Below are 19,842 nucleotides of genomic sequence, written 5' to 3'. Positions count from 1 at the left end.
GTGCACCGATTTATCGGCACAGATTTCCTTAATTTTGGGAGATCGGCGATCGGCCGACATTTACATTGTGAAGCCAGTCTTATCCCCCGATCTTATCAACCTCAGCAAAGGTCTGAAAATCAGCCACTGTCCTCTTCTGCTCTGCTGTGAAAGGTTTGACTGATAGACCGGCCCACCAGGTCATGACTGCACAGTCGCAGTTAACAGTAGTGACCCCACTGTTCCCAAAAGCAATTTTAGTGACATTCCAGACAAAAGAAATGGTATAGACGAATGGCGAATTGCAGTCCCTCTCCGTATGCATACGGTCGTTTATAAATCACATACAAGTTATCAGATTTGAAACAAACTTTTCATGATTGACTTTTGTCAGTCTATAAAGAGCCCAATAGTATTCAACTTTGATTTGACTCCACTGATTCATTAATTTTTATGAAAAACAACAAAGCATTTGTTATTCCTCAGCAGTCATTGTTTAGTAACAATTTCAGTAACTCACCAGTAGTTCACGACCTGAAAGCTTTACTTCATGACATGACAGCCATCTCTGGGAGTTCTTTTGCATACACAAGCTGATTTCAGGTGAGAAATGTAAATGTTCCTTTGATCAAGTGCGGACAGACACGTAATGGCCAATAAACAGATGATCTGGAGAGGTGGAGTGGCCACAGACACGTGGTGCCATTGAAATCTAAATTATAAATCAAATTTATATCTCCAGCACCATCTGATTTCAAAGAACGTACAGAACGTTCCTTACTTCAACATGCTTTCCACATGAAAGGTTTTGCATATTGGCCACAGTAGCCAAATGAAACCATTATGTGACCTACTGATTCACCTTACTGCAAGTTGAGACACATGAATACTTTGCCCCTATTTTGATTTTTTTGTTGTTTTTGCCCAAAGCGCCCCCTGGTGGCTATTTTAAGAAAAAGAAAAATATAAAGGTCACATTTATTTTGATAAAGTATATTTATTATTTGGATTTTAGATGGAGTATTTACAGGTACAGAGATGAAATCATTTAATTAATGTGAGACTGAAAGACTAGTTTCTTAGTGAGACTGTTAAGCCTTGGTGGGGTTAAAAATTATTGCACAACAGTTCAAAAAACTCTTTACTGCCTTATCAGACAATCTCTGTCCTTAATATTTGTAGTCGCCTTTTCCATCAGTAGATATGAACCCGACACATTCAATGTCAAAGCCACGCAGAACTATATAAAAAGAGCTGGTCAGTCAGTCATCATGTCGGCACCTTCTCCTCCGGTGGCGTCCGCCAGGCTGAGCTCTTCCATCATCTCCATTAGGGAGATGCGCGGCGCTCCGTCATCATCGGTGTCGCTCTCTACTGGGATCTTTGAAGCATCTGATGAAGGAAGGAAAAAAATTGCTCATTTTTAAATAAAATCTAAGTCCTAAAATGAGTAATTTTGCAAAAAATTAAGCAGCAGACATCAATTACTGACCTGCAATCTGACAAAAGTGATATTAAATAGTACTTTCTGTACACATGTTATATTGTAAACTAATTTTAACTATACTGTATAATTATTAAGACTACATTTAATTACTCAAATAGATGTTTTAAAATTTGAACCAAATTACAGTTAATATGATCAACTTTAAATGGGATACATGTTTTTGCTGAATTAAAGGCTCACCTCTGTAGATGTTGACATTTTTCCGCAATGCCTCATCTTCCTCCAGATCCTCCAGGAAGTCCTGGTATTGTCTAAAGGGAGAAAAGGAAAAAACAAAATCACGGTAAATAACCTTGCACACAAGAAAAATCAACATTAACAGGATATTGAGCACGTTTTTTGAACGCTCCATCAGCAAATTAGTCACCTGTTAGCTATCCGAAGTATTTAGATTAAATGAAAATTAAATTTGCAGATGAAAGTAATCTAAAAATTGCTAAGAAGCAAACATTCAACAGGCTACGTGTTGAATGTGAATCTCAAACAACCTCACCAATTAAAAACAACAACAAAAAAAATGGTGAATTTTATAAAACTGCAGGACTCAACAGAGAGAAAAAACTGTGATCCCACCTTTCGTCGTCTGTGTCCATGCCTTCCCGGTCTCTGGCCATCTCCTGCAGCTTCCAGTTCCTGCGCTTCACTCTCCTGCTGCGGTCATAACTCTTCTTGATCAGCACCTTTTACAGTCCAAAAGAAAAGTATTCAAACACAGACAATAACATGACAATAGGATCCTCTGATATTGATAGATTTAGAGGCATTTATCAATGCCTTTTACCACAAGGTGGCAGTGTTTGTAAGAAAAAAACCAAAAACAAAAAAGACCCTAAATATCTGGGATTTAAGGAAGTCTTAGATAAAACCTACCACATCAGGAAGATGGTGTGGGTTCATTTTGTTCATGTACTCATCGTTGATGTTGGAATTGGCAAAGTCGTACCTGCAGAAAAATGTTAAAGCTTCTGTCAGACTCAGAAACGAGGTCATCCACTATATATATATAAATATACATATATATACATATATATATATATATATATATATTATATATTTATATATATATATATATATATTATATATATATATAATATATATATATATGTTAAGAGAAACAATGGTATGTAGCAATTACAATTTGGCCCAAATAAACACCAGATCTCGCCAGCCATCTTGTGACTTGACACCGATTTCACACACTCACCCCATCACCAGGTCTCCGATGTTAAGCAGATGGCCCAGGAATGTACGGCAGTGATACTGCTGACTTGAATCCATCTCCGAGGTTTTCTGCACCCACACCTCAGCCAGTGTGTGCTGCGACATAAATTACAGGTTTAATTCATCGGAAGTCAACGACATTTATTTTCTCACTGTAGGAGTTTCTAAAAGCCATTCTTGCTTGAAAAGTATTCCTGGATTTACAGGATTTACGACTCCTACAATGTCTAGAATATCTGAAAAAGTCTTAGTTTCTACTGAGGATCTTTGCAAAGAGACGTTTTCTGAAGCAGCAGCCTAATGCTCCTCCTCTTTAAATTGAGCTAAACTTTACAATTCAGCTTGTAACAGGTTTCTCAAATGTTAATGGCTGTATGTGTGTGGACTAAATGTACAGTGAGGCTTTTAATGCACTTTAGAACATTGCTCCCCTCACGCACTTTGTAATGCATTCCTTGGTTGAGTGGCTTTCATCACTCTGACCTCACAGACGCTTGCAGCGGACAATTCTCTATGAACTCTCTATTCAGGGTTTCTGCAGGTTTTACCAACTAGCATTTAAGACATTTTAGGTAAAATTTTTCATGTTTAAAGTCCACTAAACCTCCGACTTCAGTTTGTGTCACACCAAATGCAGCTCTTTGATCAGTGCTAGCAGCAACAGTGGTGCCAAATGTTTTCTGGGGACCTGTAGCCCACCAGGGGCTCAAACCTGAAATTTTTGGGGTTGGTTTGTGGCTCTTGGCAGCAGCTTTGTGCTCAGACTGCATAGTGTGCTCTACATTCTTAACCCCATAATACCAAGGTTTTTGGCATTATGGATACATGTAGCATTGTGTAGGTTGACAACAGAACTGAGCCAATGATGAAGATGAATGTCCTCCAGCCAACCGACGAGAAATTTGCGCTTTCCCACGATAGATAAGAAAAACCCCCCACAAAAACCTTCCAGATAACTAGCATGGATAGCAGCTAGCTTCTGGTAGCGTCATGCACCACAAGTCACAGATTGCAATGAAAATGTCTGGGTGAGACAAAAAAAAAAAAAAAACCTCACAAAACACTGCACAGAAAATTAAATAATCCACAATAAAATGTAAGAAAAGTGATTAACGTATTGAAGGCCGACTTACTTTTTTTTGTTTAAATACATAAATTTAATCTTCCTTAAGGATTATTGTTTTTTCAATGTAAACAACATTTCTCTTGGCTCTTTTTGAAAAACATCAATGAAAGCATCTAAACAGAGGAAAGAAGATGGGAACCTAACTCCAATCACTCCTGTGCTGTTCTGTTATCTTGGCTCGAGTCCCGCATACTGGTTCAGCGATAATGTAATGGTCTGCTATCGATTTTCCTTCCAAGAGAAGAGCAATGTTCCCCTGCATTGCAAACTGTTCTGCACCAACACACCCCACCCAGAGCCTCACCTTGTTGGACCTCGTGCCAGCTCCAGCGCCCAGCTTCTGGTCTCTGATGACGTCGATGTCCATCACGATGAACTCCTCCAGTTGCCTGGGGCTACAGAGACTGTTGAAGGGATGACGCCAGTACGTGTTCCCGTCCACTTCGGCAACTGGTGTGATGAGGGGAGATTATATGAAATTTTCATTCTCAATTAGTGTTTATGTCATCATGTGACATGATAATTTTAAATCGTAAAAGAATGAAGTGAACAAATAATAGACAGGAAGACATTCTGGATTAAAACTCCACCAGAATGAATATATTTAACTAAAAAACAAACATAGAACCTAATCTAGGCTAAATGCCTAATTTAGCCTAATTTAGGCAATAGGCTAGTTCCTATTGCATTGTGAACACTTTATAGAGTGTGAGTTGAATGTTGAATGTTTCTCCATCCGTTTATTCCTTCAAATAAATTCCACAGAATTTTCTAATTTCACTTAAAAATAAGCTGCTCAAGCAAAACAAACAAAAAACAAAACAAAAGCAAGTTAATTAGTGGCCAACTCTGAATATGCACCACAGGCACAAGGCTGTTTCAGCAATTCAGTCGGCTCAGAAACGGTGCACCAAAGCAAACCCGCCGCTCTTTGAAGTGCAATTAAAAACATGTGTGTCGTGGCAGGATGTCAGAGGTTTGCTCACATAACAAATAGCTGCACCAACCATGGAGGCACTTCCTCACGCTGCTTAAATTTGCCAGGAATTTGAAAAATATGAAGTTAAAATGGTTCCAACATGTCAGAATGCACAGTGCTAAAAGTGGCTTGTTAGACGACTTTCTGTGTTGCTGTGAATGAAGGCAAATGAGTCAGATGGACCAGAGGTGGAGAAGATGCACACACATACTTACTATAACCTGTGGCAACTGTTCTCAGACTGTTTGCACAGCTGAAACTGAACAACTGCACAAAATAAATGAAATGTGTGATGTAAAAAAATTACTTGTTATAGTCACTGGAAACAATGTGATTATTGTGAGCAAATACTCGCACATTTTAGCTTTTGATCATTTTACGACGGTGTAAAATTAGTACATTCCTTGGCCTAAAAGAGTAAACGTGAAAAATTATCTATAAAAAGAAAAACAAATGTATTAAAGTCTCCCAGGATGGAGGCAGTAGTGCTGAATCAAACAGATGAGGAAATAAAAGGATTAACTTCTACTTATAAGATATTTACTATCAAAGTAACGACAAATCCATTTTTAATTGCTGTAATCAAATCTTTCTTAGTGTGTCTGTACATCAACAAACAACATGTCTCTTTGTGTAGTTGTGTTTTTGATCAAACCCATGCGTCTTAAACGTATGTTTCCATTTAACATAAATGTTTGTAACATGGAAATCAAGAAATTGGTCGCTGAATATGAACATCTGACCACAGCATCCCTAGTATTAACTAAACTCAAATTCATCAAAAAGAAAAGAAAAAGAAAGTCATTGACGCAGCAGGAAGCAGAAAATGCTTTAATTTTATATGAAGCAGAAACAGAAAAACAACAAAAATAGATTTTTCAGTATCTAAACTGACGATTGCAGGTTTGAGTCAATGAAGAGGAAAATTAGCTGCTTGTTGCATCACAAAGCTGCAAGAGAGTCAGAACCATCAAAACAAGAGAAAGATGACTTGCATTTAATTTGATATCTCTAATAGCACAGACTCCTTATTCCTTAATTAATGTAGAGGTAATAAAAACCCAGTACTTTGCTGAGCTTCCACAAAGCAGATGACTCAACTCTTCATTCATTTAGCAAAACACCAGTTAGTGCCCCACACTTTGGGAACCACTGAGTTAGTGTAACTGTGTGAAACTGAAACAGAAATGGTCTTTGATAAATGAGGCCTGGTGTGTTGGAGCCAAAGTATTCAAACCCTGGAGCAGATTTGGGTGCAGAGATGATTGTTGAATGAGTTCCAGTTGTGATTTATGAAAGGCATACAGGCCAAAACCTGTGCACAAAGTCTGCAGACTGGAAACATCCGTCACTTACATACTGTACCTCTATTAATTTACCGTCTCAGTGCCTGGAGAATTTGTCACATTCGGATGAGAGGAGGAGGATAGAAAACATCCCACTTGGATTTTAAAGGTCACAGCATTATGGAGTACGGAAAGACTACAGTAAACAAAATTTGATACGTAGTTTCTCACACATTAAATTTCTGCAAACTTGCCAATAACAAGTTTTTAAAAGTCACATATTAGATTGGTTGGACTAGATTTTGTCTGACGCAGCTCGATTTTTTTCTCTCCACACCGACATCAACTGGCGCAGGATCTCACGATTTGAGATCCAAGCGAATATAATTTGGAAACTGTGTGTAAACGACTTCCTACCCTTTTAATTCTCTGCCATAAGCACATTTGATGCTAAATCAGACACGAAGAAGTAGTCAAGATGGGTGTCACTTTAGTGTCATTTTAGTCAGTTAAGAGAAATGCTTCATTGCAAAAACACCAAATCTTACCAAGTATTTTTGGTCTAGTTTCTCGTGCAAATATCTCACTATACTTGAAATAAGACAAAACTAACTCAAAAGTAATTTTCAGCAATTTAAGAGTTTGTTTTTAGTAATTATGTCCTTAATATTGATGAAGAGAAAATACTATGCTTTCACTTATAAGACATATTCCAAAGTTATAATTGAAATAATCTGCCAATGAAATTAGAACTTTTTCATCAATAATAAGGCATTACAGACTTTAAATAAGTTCCTACATATTGCTGAAAAATTACTTGTAAGTTAGTTTTGCCTTATTTCAAGTGTACTGAGATCTTCGCGCTAGAAACTAGATTTTGTGTTTTTGCAGTCGAGGCAGAAACTATAACCTAGTTGAGTCACTAATTTAATGTAAACTAATTAGTAGGCCACGTAAGTGCCTACATTTAACTCAAATGTTGTGAATTAACCTAATAGAAGCTACGACCTCTTCACCCGGGCCTTACCAAATTGTTTAACGGCACAGCAGTTATAGTTGGTGTTAAAACTCACTCTGCAGGGTCCGGGGGTCGATGAGGTGGATGGTGCTGGTGACCCGGATGCACACACAGATCTGACCCATGTTCCCCAGGCTCTGCGCCAGCCGTGGCGGGAGACAAACCACGTTGTCCTGACAACCACACAGACAAAACCAGGTGGGATCAAACTGAGGCTTTCAGGTAGTGCGATTCACTGAAAATAAAATAATCTGATAACCAAACATTTAGTTTCAGTTTTTAAATCAACTCAGGCTTCATTTTCCACATGTTTTATTTTTCTTTTGAGCAACGTGTTAATAAACATTTCTGACCGGGTCTGGGTTTCTAGCAACATGTGAGAATACTTTAACTTTTAGCTATTATTTCTAATGTATTTATGAGAGATGCGTTTAGCTAGTGGCTAATTTGCTTCTTGATTGGAATCAAGAATCTGATTTTTTTTTTTGTTCAAATCCATGAAAAGTAGACGTGGTCAATATGGATTTTGAATTTTATGGCGGTATTTCATGGTACTATAGAAATAATAATAAAATTATGGTAAAGTTTCTCATTTAAAACATGCTTCCTTGGGGCACACAGAGTACAATCTGTGTCACTAAACTGCACACAGAAACTCCATTTAATCATGTATTTGTTAATTTTCTGATATTTACTGATGCTCTGGTGAAACAAAGAGTAAAAATAAAATGTTTGTTAATACTGCCAATCTTGTTTTTTTCCCCATTTAACTTAAAATTTAGTGATATGACAATAGCTCCAAGTTCTTATCAAGATAAGAAGCTGTTCACAATAAACAACATGATAAATGGCCACCTCTGATGAAAAGTATCAACAATGACAAGAAAACAATTCATTGAGGAAGTAGTCACTTAAAGTAAAAGAATCAAAGTTTGATATTTTCAATATCAGCTTCAATTATTGACATAAAATTTGTTTTTGGCTCAAAATTTAAACCCAGAAACTGGAAATAAACAAATTTCTGATTGGTGGATCTCCAAAACTAACAGTAAAGCTAAAAAGAAAGTAACTCCAGTCTGTTCACTCATATATTTAAATCCAATCTAAAGAAAAGCCAGAAATATAGTGATAAATCTGTAGCATACCTTGCAGACGGGAACAATTTCTATGGAGAAGGTGCTTTTATAGTTGTATGTGTTTGAATGAATGTCATGAGAAATGAGGCGCTGGGATGTTTTGGACCTGAAAGAAACGTGGGAAATAATGGGTTTCAAGTTCTACAGAAATTACTTTTACAAGTTTGATACTCAAACACTAAATTAGCATACTTTTATACAAATGTTGATGTATAGAAACTATTGATTTAAGCAAGTAGTAATTCCAGCCAGGGTTTTTTTTTTTTAACCAATTTTACATTTTCACCATCTTATAAATCAGTTCACGACAATTTCTGATCCCACCACTGAAGGTTTCTTTCTCCCTCTGAGCCCAGAGAGAAGCAATGCTCACCTGCAGGGTACGGTGCACTGCAAGAAGTCCACCATCTTCTGTGCGTGCTGCTTGGAGCCGTAGTAGAAATCAATGCCCTCTGCAAGAGAAGACCGACACCATCAAACAAGCTCCACTAGCAAATTAATCACAGGTGCTTCACCGGTCGTCACTGCTGCGGGGCACGTATGCACGCAAACACACACACAGACGCGGGAAAGCAGAGGAAAATATGGCAGCCAGATGTTTTAACCTTCATAAAGCTTTCAAGTCCTGCCACGACACAGACATGATTTAGATTACGCTTTTGAGCCAGATTCCACTGTCGCATCCTGTTCAAGAGTGCAAAGAAAAAAAAAAGCTGCTGCTGAGCTGTCACAGCATGTGCATGCCTGGAGTAGCTCTTAGCATATCTAAAAGGGCCAAGAAGCGAGCATGCATTGCGAGAAGCTGGTTTGAAGTGCCGGCTCTGATTGCAGCGCTCTGATTAGATGCACAACGCGTGCCGCCGTGAGGCCCTCTTGAGGCCAGCTGTGGAAAGCGATTGGCGCCAGCGATAGGTATGGACGGCTTGCGCTCTGGTACAGGAAGCTCTAATTAACACCTGACATATTGTCATGCTCCGTGTCAACTTGCAGGCAAGTTCCCCACTGCCCAGCCCAAGTTTGGATTAAAGACCCAGATGAGAACACTAACCACTCCTCCACGGGAGTAAAATCTGAAAACATGAGGAAAAAAACCCAACACAAACCTACCATGAATTTCTTTGATGTTTAAGGCATTCTGGTGGAGTTTATGCTTCAGGATCAGCTGCTCCAAGTAGTAGAAAGTCTTTTTATGCACAGTCTGAAAGAAAAGACAAATTCATGTGAATACAGTGAAACAATAAACACTATATTTATTTTACAGCATACTGAAACAAACCTCACAGATTATTTATCAAGTAGAAACAGCCTTTTAGTCTTTTCTTTTTCAACTAAGCGTTCATATTTTTTATTTTCATTTCAAGCACATTTTTATCTTAATTTTTTTTCTGGCATTTTTTATTTATTGCTTTAGCTTATATTTATTGAGTCCAAATGAGAACATATTCTGATTCAGCAGAATAAAAAAAATGTTTTGTCAGCTACCGAGGCAAACACCTTCGCATAGCCAGGTGGGTGTTGCATTGTGGGACGTCGTAAACAAAGCTAACCTTAGGTTTTAACTACAAAGACTCATGCGTCAGAAGTTAAAATTATACAATAAATATTATCAGATCAGCAGAAGAGCGACACAAACCTTCTGCCTCACTTGAACCACTGCCTTCCAGAAGTCCTTGGCTTCCACACGATGGCAGTCGTCACACATCTGGTACTGGATGACAAACTCCACCACAAATACCTGCTGCAGGATCGCCCCATTCATCACCTGCAGCGACAGAAGCAGCCATTAGTCACGACACACTCCAAGGACATTTAATTATTGAAACCCACTTGTGAACTAAGCAGTCTGAAAATGAATTCAGTGATTATTTTAGGATTAACTTCAAACTGGAGCCAACATCGAGGCGCACAATCAGCACAAAAGAGCTGGCACTGAGAGGTGCAGCAGCTCAAGTTCTTTCTAAAGGTCAAGAGGATGAGATAACAGCCACATGTAAAACTGGCTCCCCTCAAACAAATAGATTTGTTGCTCTGTGTAATTAAGATATCAATTAGATTTAAGCAGAATTTAACACACACTATTAGCTAAAAGGCAGGGAAATCGATACATTTACACTCTACTGTAAAAAAAAAGCCACAACTCAGATTTAATCTCTGCAAATGTCACCGTCCCACACTTGTCCCTTCCTTTCTGTCCTACCTCTTTCTGAATGGTCAGTTTTATCTTAATCCTCTTGGAGTGGGGCTCCGTCCACAGGAAGCCAGCATCGATAAGCCGAACCTGGAAAATTATGAAGGAGGAAGAAATGTAAATTGGGCCTCCATTGGCTCTAAAATTCAGATAACGAAGGCAATCAAGAGTCAAGAATACCTCGTTGAACAAAAGCATTAGTAGGGAGGCTGCAGCTGCTAGCTTCTGCAGCAGTGCTAAAACGGTTTCCGCTGTGTATATCAATGCATCAGAAGTTGCATACGGTCCACTTCAACTTCTGAAAGCAACTGGTTGCCACTGTTGTATTTGTATGGATCTAAGTCAAATGGTCTAAATACAAATGGTCCACTTATATTGTATATAAATAAATGCCACATTGTTTAGATAATTATTTGTACAAAATATTGAACACTAGTGGTTTTTATATCAACATATCAGCAACCTTTGTTTAAAAGTAGCTATATACAATATACAAGAGTATAGTACAAAAGACAACATGAATCTTATTAAACAACCAAATCAAACCAAATAATAGTAATGAAAAATACATCCAGTATTACCAGGAAACATTTTAAAAATTAATTTCACAACAAAATCACTATCATTTTTAAGAATACAATAGTTCTTCCATTATTGCTGCACAGGGGGAAATCAAAATTACAAAATGCAACATCATTGAATATAAAAATATCTAAAAACAAGATTAACAACTGTATATTAATAAGGTATATTAAAGCAGATTAAAAAGATGTTCCATTGACAGGTTCATATTGCAAACCTTCAGCTTTTCATAAAAAATGAAAACACAGGCAAGTCTATTATGATCAAAAAGCCAAACTGAATTAACCATTTCCTTCCGCTTCTCTATTATGCACCACTTTGTGATGCTTCATCACACAGATTATCAGCAAAATGCATCAAAGTTTGAGGTTGTTAGGCAACTAAAGGCAAAATAGTTCAAAAGGTACTTTTGCAAGAAAGTGTGTCCATTAACAAAAAAAGCAAACGTGCAAGATTATAAATGTTGGAGAAAACACTTTTGAAAGCACACAGTCATTCACATGCATTGAAATCCATTCTTTTATATTTTAGAAAGGATTTCATTCTTAGCAACACATGCCTCAGACTAAAACCGTGACTCTCTTGCACTTTAAGTCTTTTAAATTGTAGAAAGATAAGAATCCGACTTACCTTGGTCATTGAGCTCTTAAGTTTTTTCAGACAAAGAGCGAGAAGCTCCCTCGACTCCAGAGCGCACTGCACCCAGGTGGCGGGAGGCTGCAGGTACCTGATTTACAGAAAACAAGTGGGATTTCTAAATCGAGGTTTCTAAATCACCACAGAAACAATGATTTGTTATCTTGCACTGTAAAACAGACAGCTGCTTTGGGGTTCTGAACAAAATGTAGAAAACGAACCGTTCACATTGCTTGCAGAAGTGAACCGTGACTTGCTTGGGGATTCCCTCAGAGATGTCGACCTGAGTGCGCAGGCAGGCCACGCACATGTTGGCAGGGTTGGGAGGAATGGGGACACCACAGGTGCAGCACAGGCTGCGCAGGAGAAAACAAACTTTAAAAGAGCCGGAGACCCTCTGTTTCTGCCCCTCTGGTAACTTTGCAGTCATGTTTGTTATGATGCAAAATGTGTCTTGAAGGCACAATTTAGAGTTAATTTTACCAATTTTTTAAATTAATTTTTAACACCTTAAAGATTTCTCCAGCCACACTACCTCACCAGATATTTAGCTTGGCTGTGTAACCTGATATGTAGCGTTAACTTTATTTTGATTTCACAATTACTCTGATACTTGTACTTGTATTTATTCGTTTTGTATTTTACTTTATTTACTGCCAAGTCTAATTTATATGCTTACTCTGATACATTTGCATAGTTAATCACACATGCCTTTGTTGACATATATTTAGAACGTCTCCTATGCATCTCTTCTGAGATTTCCTGTTTTAAACGACACATTGCACAGAGTGTAAAAGAGAAAAGAAGGTCCTGAAATAGACCTTTAAATAATAATTTTAAAAAACAAAAAAAAAAAAAACAGAAGGCCTCCCTGAAGCCAGCTGGGAAAGTCAAAGCTGGTAGAATTTGATACCATATATGACTGTGTGTAAGCGCAATGTAATGACAGATGACAGTATTATTATTTTATTATCCATTTTGACAGGTTGAGTTTCATTAAACCAGCAGCATACAGAGTGAATACAGTATCCATTTGTGAAAATGGTCCTTCACTTTTAAAACACAAGAAAATAAGAACTAAAAAATATTGTAATTGGCTCACACAGTTCACAACACAACAAACAAAAGATCCTTACTCAGGTTTGCAACTGCAAAATAAATTCTGTATTTATGGCAATGACTGTAGGCTTGGTTAATCATTGTAGTTTGGTCCCATTTTGTTTTGTGGATGAGAAATGGTGGAGGAGATTATGACCAGCAGCTCTTAGTAGTTCTCCAACAGAAATACTACAAGAAGTATTTATGAGGGATTTTCGACAACTAATCGAAAATCCCTTGGAATTCTGATTTCATGTTTAAATTACATTTAAATTACATGGTTTGTTGGGTAAAAATTGTGTCACCACTGATTTTTGAGCATAGCAACCATGAGAGAGAACAAATGATGTTTGTCGCACCAAATACATGTAACCAAGTCAAAGATTGGATTCCACTTCTTTAACTCACATGTTCCCCTGACTGCTGGCAGCTGGAGCCTGCATGTACTCCATCTCTCAGGTCGACAATTCACAGAACCTCCCGATTTCTATTGACACAAACAGTTGAGACGCATTTGGTCAACTAAAGTACGCTTTCCTGGAGACACTTAAGCTTTAAAACACTACGATAGCTCTTACTTTTTTTATATAAGTATGTACGATCGAACATGTACTGAGACTAAACATAATACCGGTCACTTAAAACCTGTTAACATCGCTGATGTTCTGGATTTTAGCAGCACACTGTTAGCATTGAAGGCTACCCTTCTCGACTACCGAGTATCTCTGAAGGAAAATAACGAAATAATAAACTGAAACAAACGGGCAAACATTTGTTTCTACTTCCAAATGGTCTAAACGAGTGGTGACAAGCAAACAACAATGTCTGAAACAACAATAAATCCCGACATACCCTCAGTCGTAGCCCTCCACGTTTTCACAACCGAGGACCGAAAAGTGAGAAGCGTCACGAAGGACCCCGAGAGAAGCATCTGCTGCCCTCGTTTTGCCTGAATAATTTTACGGTAAACATAAGCATTAAAGCGCCATTATGTCCAAGTGATGAAGAATAACGTTGTTAAAATCGTTGAAATATGTTCTTTTTTTTTAATCTATATGGCGGAATTTATATAATATATAAATATATTACACTTATGTCACAGAAATAATCGAACTCTTATCACAGAAAATTGTCTAATTTATAGTTGAGAATTGCATATGTTTTCAGACAAATAGGCTGTTTTACTCAATTATTGGCTAAAATTTAGTAATGAAAAATAGTAATGAAAGTGAACGCTGTTTTTTTTGTTGGACCTAGGTAGCTAGAACAACCTAACTCTGTAAACTCTTGTCATCATGCAACACTGTGCACCTCTCCAGTTACTAATGCTGTCATTTGTTATAATGAAACCCCATCCAGCCTTTCTCCAACAATTCAAGGGTATTTGAATGCACCTGTCACAAGCACATGCTTGGATGCCTTCAGGTACAGTCGGATTTATTTAGGAACAGGAAATTTGACCAATCCTGCTTGTTGGTTGCTAGAGAATATTTAAATACCCTTTTCTGTGATCAAAGGTAATTCAGTACAGAAAGCATTTACAAAATAATAATAAAATAATTGTAAATAACCATGACTATTTTACATTTTATCAAAATATTTATTGTCAGTGTATCCTTTTGTTTGCTCATGTTTATCAGCTGGCATTTTTCTAGTTGTTCTGTTTACATCTGTTTTAATTCCACACATATACAGGACCACTGTCCAAGTTGGAAATTTACTTGCGAGATTTTTATTGTTTTACAAAAAACTGTGAACATTTTATTTCATTTTATTACAGAATCCAACAGCCTTTAATGCCATAGACCACACAACAAAATCAAATATTTTAAGGCTCTCCAATTCCTTTGGTTCTGTTGGGATTTTACTGAAGTACATGGGATGGAACTTCAGTTATCAGACCCAAATTATATTTTAAAATGTGCCTAGTAAGCCAGATTTTTTTTTTCTCAAGTAGTAATTATTGCGTATATAATTCTGCTAAGAGTGTCCTTAGCAAATACCTTTTTGTATAATTTTTGTGTAGGGTTTTAGTTTAGTTACTTGGTATTGGTTACAAACACAGGTAACCACTGCTAGAGGAAATTCCGATCTGCACTTGAAGGCAGCACCGTGAATCAGAACAGCAGGAGCTCAGAGTCGCAGTCAGTCGGTGTTGCCACCGGGAATGGGCGGCTTTAGACGCTCGCTATTTTCAGGTCCGGGAACTCTAGCTGAGCTGCTCAGAGCAGACCTTCTTGCTGTGACTTTACTCTCGTAAGGTAACCCGAAACCACCCTTCATTCAAATCTCAAGCGAGTTGTTCCGTCCTCCGAGTGTCGGTGTTCTCGGACCGCAGTAGATGGTCAACGGACAGCGGTTGGTGGCTCTCCGCCACGGGGCTACATGCTAAGAAAGAAGCCGCCGGAGCACCGCGTCGGTTTCTGTGTGAATACGTTGCCACTCTGTCGTCCGGGCCCGGTTTAGAAATGCGCTAAAAAAAGTGTCGCCTTTATTTAATTTGTTTTTCAAGGTGTGAAAACGCTCTGTTAAATGTGCGTCGACAAAGTCTATGGAGTGAAATCTGCGGCGGGCGCGAGGAACACAACGACCTGCCGTGGTTTCCCCGAGCTGCGTGTAAACAAATAGATGATAGAGGATACGATGACCCTGCTATCTCTTTTGGGTCGGATCATGCGTTATTTTCTGCTCAGACCGGAGACCTTGTTCCTGCTGTGCATCAGCCTGGCTCTCTGGAGTTACTTCTTCCACACGGACGAGGTGAAGACCATCGTCAAGTCCAGCCGGGATGCGGTCAAGATGGTCAAGGGGAAAGTGGCGGAGATGATGCAGAACGAGCGCTTCGGCGGGCTGGACGTCCTGGACGCGGAGTTCTCCAAGACCTGGGAGTTCAAGAGCAACAATGTGGCCGTGTACTCCATCCAAGGAAGGCGGGATCACATGGAGGACAGGTTCCAGGTGCTCACCGACGTCGTGAACAAGAGCCACCCGTCCATTTTTGGGGTTTTTGATGGCCACGGAGGAGAGGTGAGTCTGATCATGAAGATGTGACAAAGGGACATTTATGTCTGATCAAAACATGGAGGTACACCACACTCAGCTCTGTGTGGGAAACCAAACTATCCATTATACCGGAACACTAAAGTGTAATTTAGTCTAGTTTGGTATAGTTTTAGTATTTTGTTGTTGTTGTAAAATTTGAATACCAGGTTGACCTAAAATGTTATTTATTTGTTTAAAATTACTTCATCTTGTTAATCGGTTGTAGGAGTTTTAGAGCAGGTGTACATTTTTGCCAGGAATGAATTTGTAAGGTGGATTGTAATACATGTGTCCAGTTCAGATTATACAGAGGCTTGAAAAGGCATTGTTGCCCTTTGGATTACTCCACATTTTATCATGTTACCACCACAAACTGCAGTGTAGTAACCACTTAAGAGCAGAACATTTTGTTCTGATCTGTTCTTTTTTTAGGTTCTTATTTCATTTATTTGTTTATTTTTGGTTGAGGCATTGCATGTTTGGACAATTATTCCCTCTGGTTTTGGATGCTATGCAGCTGAAAGGATCGCTGATGTAAGCCCACTAACCTTACTCTGAACTTTGAAAACCTAAGGAATGCATTAGCGACAAAAAGCAAGATCTAGATTTTCCAAAAGCTTATATTTTATTTTAATGGCAGCTTATGTTGCTGCTAACAAACCGTAACACTTTGGGGATAATGTGTTCAAGGTGAGTGCCCATGTTGGTACATTTCTCCACAACTCATCTTTGACCTGTTTGTTGTTCTGTCTTTTTTGTCATAATATTCATGAATGTTTTCTATCCAATATTTGGTGATTTCACAGATGATCCATCATACCAAAATGAAATTACATACAGGCTTTCCATTAAGTGGTATCATAATAAACGGGATTGAAAACAAATATGCAGCACACTTTTAAGATATTTATTTGTTAAAAGAAAAAGATTAATAGTATTATCTTTAACAACTAAGTACACCAGATTTTATTTAGGGGTAGAAGAGTGAAATGGGGTTTAGCATAAAAGCCAGTTTGCATTAAGCGCCACCGAAATGCACCGGTTTGAAAATCTGGGCCGATATATTGCGATTCTGATATTGCTCTGATGGCTAATAACCAATATTTACCAATATTTCACTACTGTTTTGACCCTGAAAAAAAATGAGCATACCGCTGACTTCACTGCTTTTCTTTTAATCCACTTTAGTTTTCATTGTTACTGTCACATGACCAAACAAATACCACATGACCAATTTCCCCGCCCCATCCAAAAAACAAATGGCAACAAGATGGAAATAGATACAGGTTTTTAATATCTGACTGATACAATATGTTAAAAAGTGACAAAATCGGTATGTATTGGCAACAACAATGCATGTATACATTGGCAACAATGTATGTTGTTGCCAATACATTGTGCATCCCTAAAAATAATAAAATTTGTGACAAAATGTGAAAACTTAAAAGGCGTGTGGATACTTTTTTAAAAGTAGTGGTTGACATTTATTCATCTTGCTCCAATTGGGCTCATTTTCCCGTTTTAACTAACTGGTAATTTGAACAAATCTAAAATTTGGCTCAGGCTTACACAGCATGTCAGGATGAAGTGAATAAAAACTCTCTTAGAGACAGTGGCTTAAGGTAAGGGCATGCACTGAAATTCTTGCTCTGTCAGCTGAAACCTCCCCACAATTCACTATGATAGGTTTTCTTTTAAAACTAAGGTGAAGTGTCACGAAGCTGACTTTGCCAGTCGGGACTGCGGGAGGAAATCACCAATGCAGTTTTGGACATTTGAGTAAACGAAGGAGGAGTCCAACTGAAACTGTTTTCTAATGTGGAGTAATGGAGGTGCTTAAAAGTTGGCACAATAAAAAAAAACAAAAAACATATTTTTCCCTGTATGTTTATGCCTTAATGCTCAATGCTAGAGACGACCACTAAGCATAACAGAAGTGTTGCCACAATCAGAGTGAGAATACAGGTGTAGTCTGACTCACTGTTGACTCACAGCAGCTCTGATAGGATTCTCAAAAGGTTCTCCACTGCGTTTCGAATCAAACAGTTTGATGTTGTCGTTTCCTTTGGTGGCTTGAGAGGCGAGAAAGAAAAAGTAATTTACTACAAGATCCTTTTAAAATAGCTGGATTTCAACCAGGCTCTCAACTGACTACTGATGCAACTAAGTAGTCAGTTGCATCCCCCCCCCCCCAAAAAAAAAAAATCACTTGATCTTTTCTCTTCAGAGTCTGCATTACAGAAACTACGTCATGTCTCTGAGGACCATCACGGCCTGACGACGTCTTCATTCAGAGTTCGACTGCTGTGTACTGACGCTCTGCAATAACACGCTAAATATATCCACGGATGGCCATGAAAGTTATCGTTCTCTCAGAGGGAAATTAGATTTAGTGGAAGCTGAGTGCACTTCAGTAGATTTTTACCAAAAGTGGTCAATGGATTGCTGCTGTCTTGTTTTTTTTTTCTTTCGTAGAGCTTTTCCCTCTCTGCTTCCTCTCTCTATTTCAGGAGATTTCTAAAATTGAGCTTCACAAACTTCCTTAAAGGAATGTTTTGTTTTTTTTATGTCCGCTTGAAGATAAAGAGTGAAGTGGCCTCAGTGGTTGCATTATATTTTATGAAACAATTGCCAGACAGCAGCCAAGAAAAACAAGTTTCTATATTTGGTAAATCTGCATTTATTACCCCGCGCCCAAAACCTGTTGAATAAACTTACGCAGTAGGGTGCATTGTGGCCCAAGGCAGAGCCAAGAATACAATATGCCTCAGCTGGCTTGTTGGTTAGCTGTCAGAAAGTTTTATTTCTTTGTGCGCTCAAACAATTGTCTCAGTGAAACCACACTGTGCCATTAAGGCAAAGCCTTGCTGATGTCAACATCAATGTATTGTTGAGGACCCCATCAATGAGTTCACAAAGTCTTGACGTGGAGTTAAGAAATAACGCTTTTCTTTTGTAATTCAGTTCTTTTTCTCTATGTACCACCAAATTAACCACAAATGCCACCCCAGTGAACTTTCTAGTCCAATTATATGAAATCCAGATCAGAAAACAATTGAATTTAAATCAGTTTGTCAAGTCTTTGACTTCACAGCAGTCACTTAAAAGTTCAATAAGCTAGGAAAGAGGCACCAGCTGCGTTTCCATTACAAATGGGGCTTATTGAGCTAAAGACATGTTTTTTCGAACTTGCCGTGTTTCCACGAAGCAAATTTATTTTCATAATGTCAAACTGCACAATTGTATGGTCAGTAGAAACTAGGGTGCACCGATTGCAATTTTCTTGCCGATTACCGATCTTTATAAAGCCTAACCTGCAGATACAGATTTTTTTTTTTTTTTTGTGGAAACACAGCCACTTGCAGTGTTTTCATTGACCATGTGATTACCCAAATTATTACTACTGGCGGGAAGCTGAAGAAGATAACAGCTATTGGTAGGAGGATGATGGCAAAAGAGAATTCGCTAAGTTTTTCAATGGCTTACCACGTCGACTAACTTATTCACAGGGTTTTTTGTTTTGTTTTTTTAAATTGCATTTCTTATTTAATAAAAACAGCACAATTGTGAAATTAGCAGAATATCGTCGTTCTGGAAACAAATAAAGAGGGCTTTTCTTGCCCTCTTTTATAGGAATGGAAAAACAGACTGGCTATAAAGCAGAGGAGCACTGAGCCTGCAGTACTTTCTGCAAATAAAATAACAAAGACGGACAAGAATGGTAACGGCAACAATCACTCCATCAGTGGCTTTGTCCAGGAAAGAAACAGCTAAAACCCCAAAGTACTGAGCCTGGGGCACCTTAAAATAAAACTATCCATGGAAAAGAGAAATTTATATTTTCAGTGGTATGCCTATAGTTTCTGTGATCAGGCGTGATCTGAATATTTTAGTGGTATTAGTTAAATTGTGGGAAGTGAGATATTGAAAGGAAGAAGAAAAAACTCATCAGTTTTGCTGTGGGTGCTTTAGCAGCTTGTTAAAAGTGGCTTGATTTTCTAGCAGATCATCAATCAGTTCTACGTGGAATATCCTTTCCACCCC

General features: G+C 38.2%; 2 protein-coding genes across 2 annotated transcripts in view; one reads left to right on the top strand and one right to left on the bottom strand.

Moving 5' to 3' along the window:
• Positions 1-956: 956 nt before the first annotated feature.
• On the bottom strand, positions 957-13,667 carry nmd3 (NMD3 ribosome export adaptor). The gene is made up of 16 exons (XM_055045754.1): positions 13,609-13,667; positions 13,165-13,243; positions 11,880-12,014; positions 11,653-11,749; positions 10,450-10,530; positions 9,886-10,014; positions 9,360-9,450; positions 8,626-8,704; positions 8,262-8,358; positions 7,172-7,289; positions 4,138-4,283; positions 2,691-2,803; positions 2,357-2,429; positions 2,060-2,166; positions 1,667-1,737; positions 957-1,371 (listed from the first exon to the last, which is right to left on the bottom strand). The coding sequence occupies exons 2-16, from the start codon at positions 13,206-13,208 to the stop codon at positions 1,238-1,240; spliced, it is 1,515 nt and encodes a 504-aa protein (XP_054901729.1). The 5' UTR covers positions 13,209-13,243; positions 13,609-13,667; the 3' UTR covers positions 957-1,237.
• A 1,212-nt stretch (positions 13,668-14,879) lies between these two features.
• Positions 14,880-19,842, top strand: part of ppm1lb (protein phosphatase, Mg2+/Mn2+ dependent, 1Lb) — a 46,061-nt gene continuing 41,098 nt past the window's right edge. The window contains exon 1 of the mRNA XM_055045310.1: positions 14,880-15,783. Coding sequence (XP_054901285.1) covers positions 15,385-15,783 — 399 coding nt within the window. The 5' untranslated portion in view covers positions 14,880-15,384. The remainder of the gene's footprint in view (positions 15,784-19,842) is intronic.

This window comes from Poeciliopsis prolifica, unplaced genomic scaffold (genome assembly GCF_027474105.1).
Source record: "Poeciliopsis prolifica strain line A6 unplaced genomic scaffold, Auburn_PproV2 SCAFFOLD022, whole genome shotgun sequence".
In the NCBI taxonomy this organism is placed as follows: Eukaryota; Metazoa; Chordata; class Actinopteri; order Cyprinodontiformes; family Poeciliidae; genus Poeciliopsis; species Poeciliopsis prolifica.
The sequence above is the reverse complement of the archived record's forward strand: the minus strand, read 5'-3'. Positions and strand labels throughout refer to the sequence as shown.

Excerpts from the sequence above, each read along its gene's own strand:
- nmd3 (XM_055045754.1), bottom strand. The coding sequence starts at position 13,208 with ATGGAGTACATGCAGGCTCCAGCTGCCAGCAGTCAGGGGAACAT. Across the intron at positions 10,531-11,652 it reads TTAAGAGCTCAATGACCAAG|GTTCGGCTTATCGATGCTGG; the intron begins GTAAGTCGGATT and ends ATAATTTTCCAG. Across the intron at positions 2,167-2,356 it reads CACACCATCTTCCTGATGTG|GTGCTGATCAAGAAGAGTTA; the intron begins GTAGGTTTTATC and ends GGACTGTAAAAG.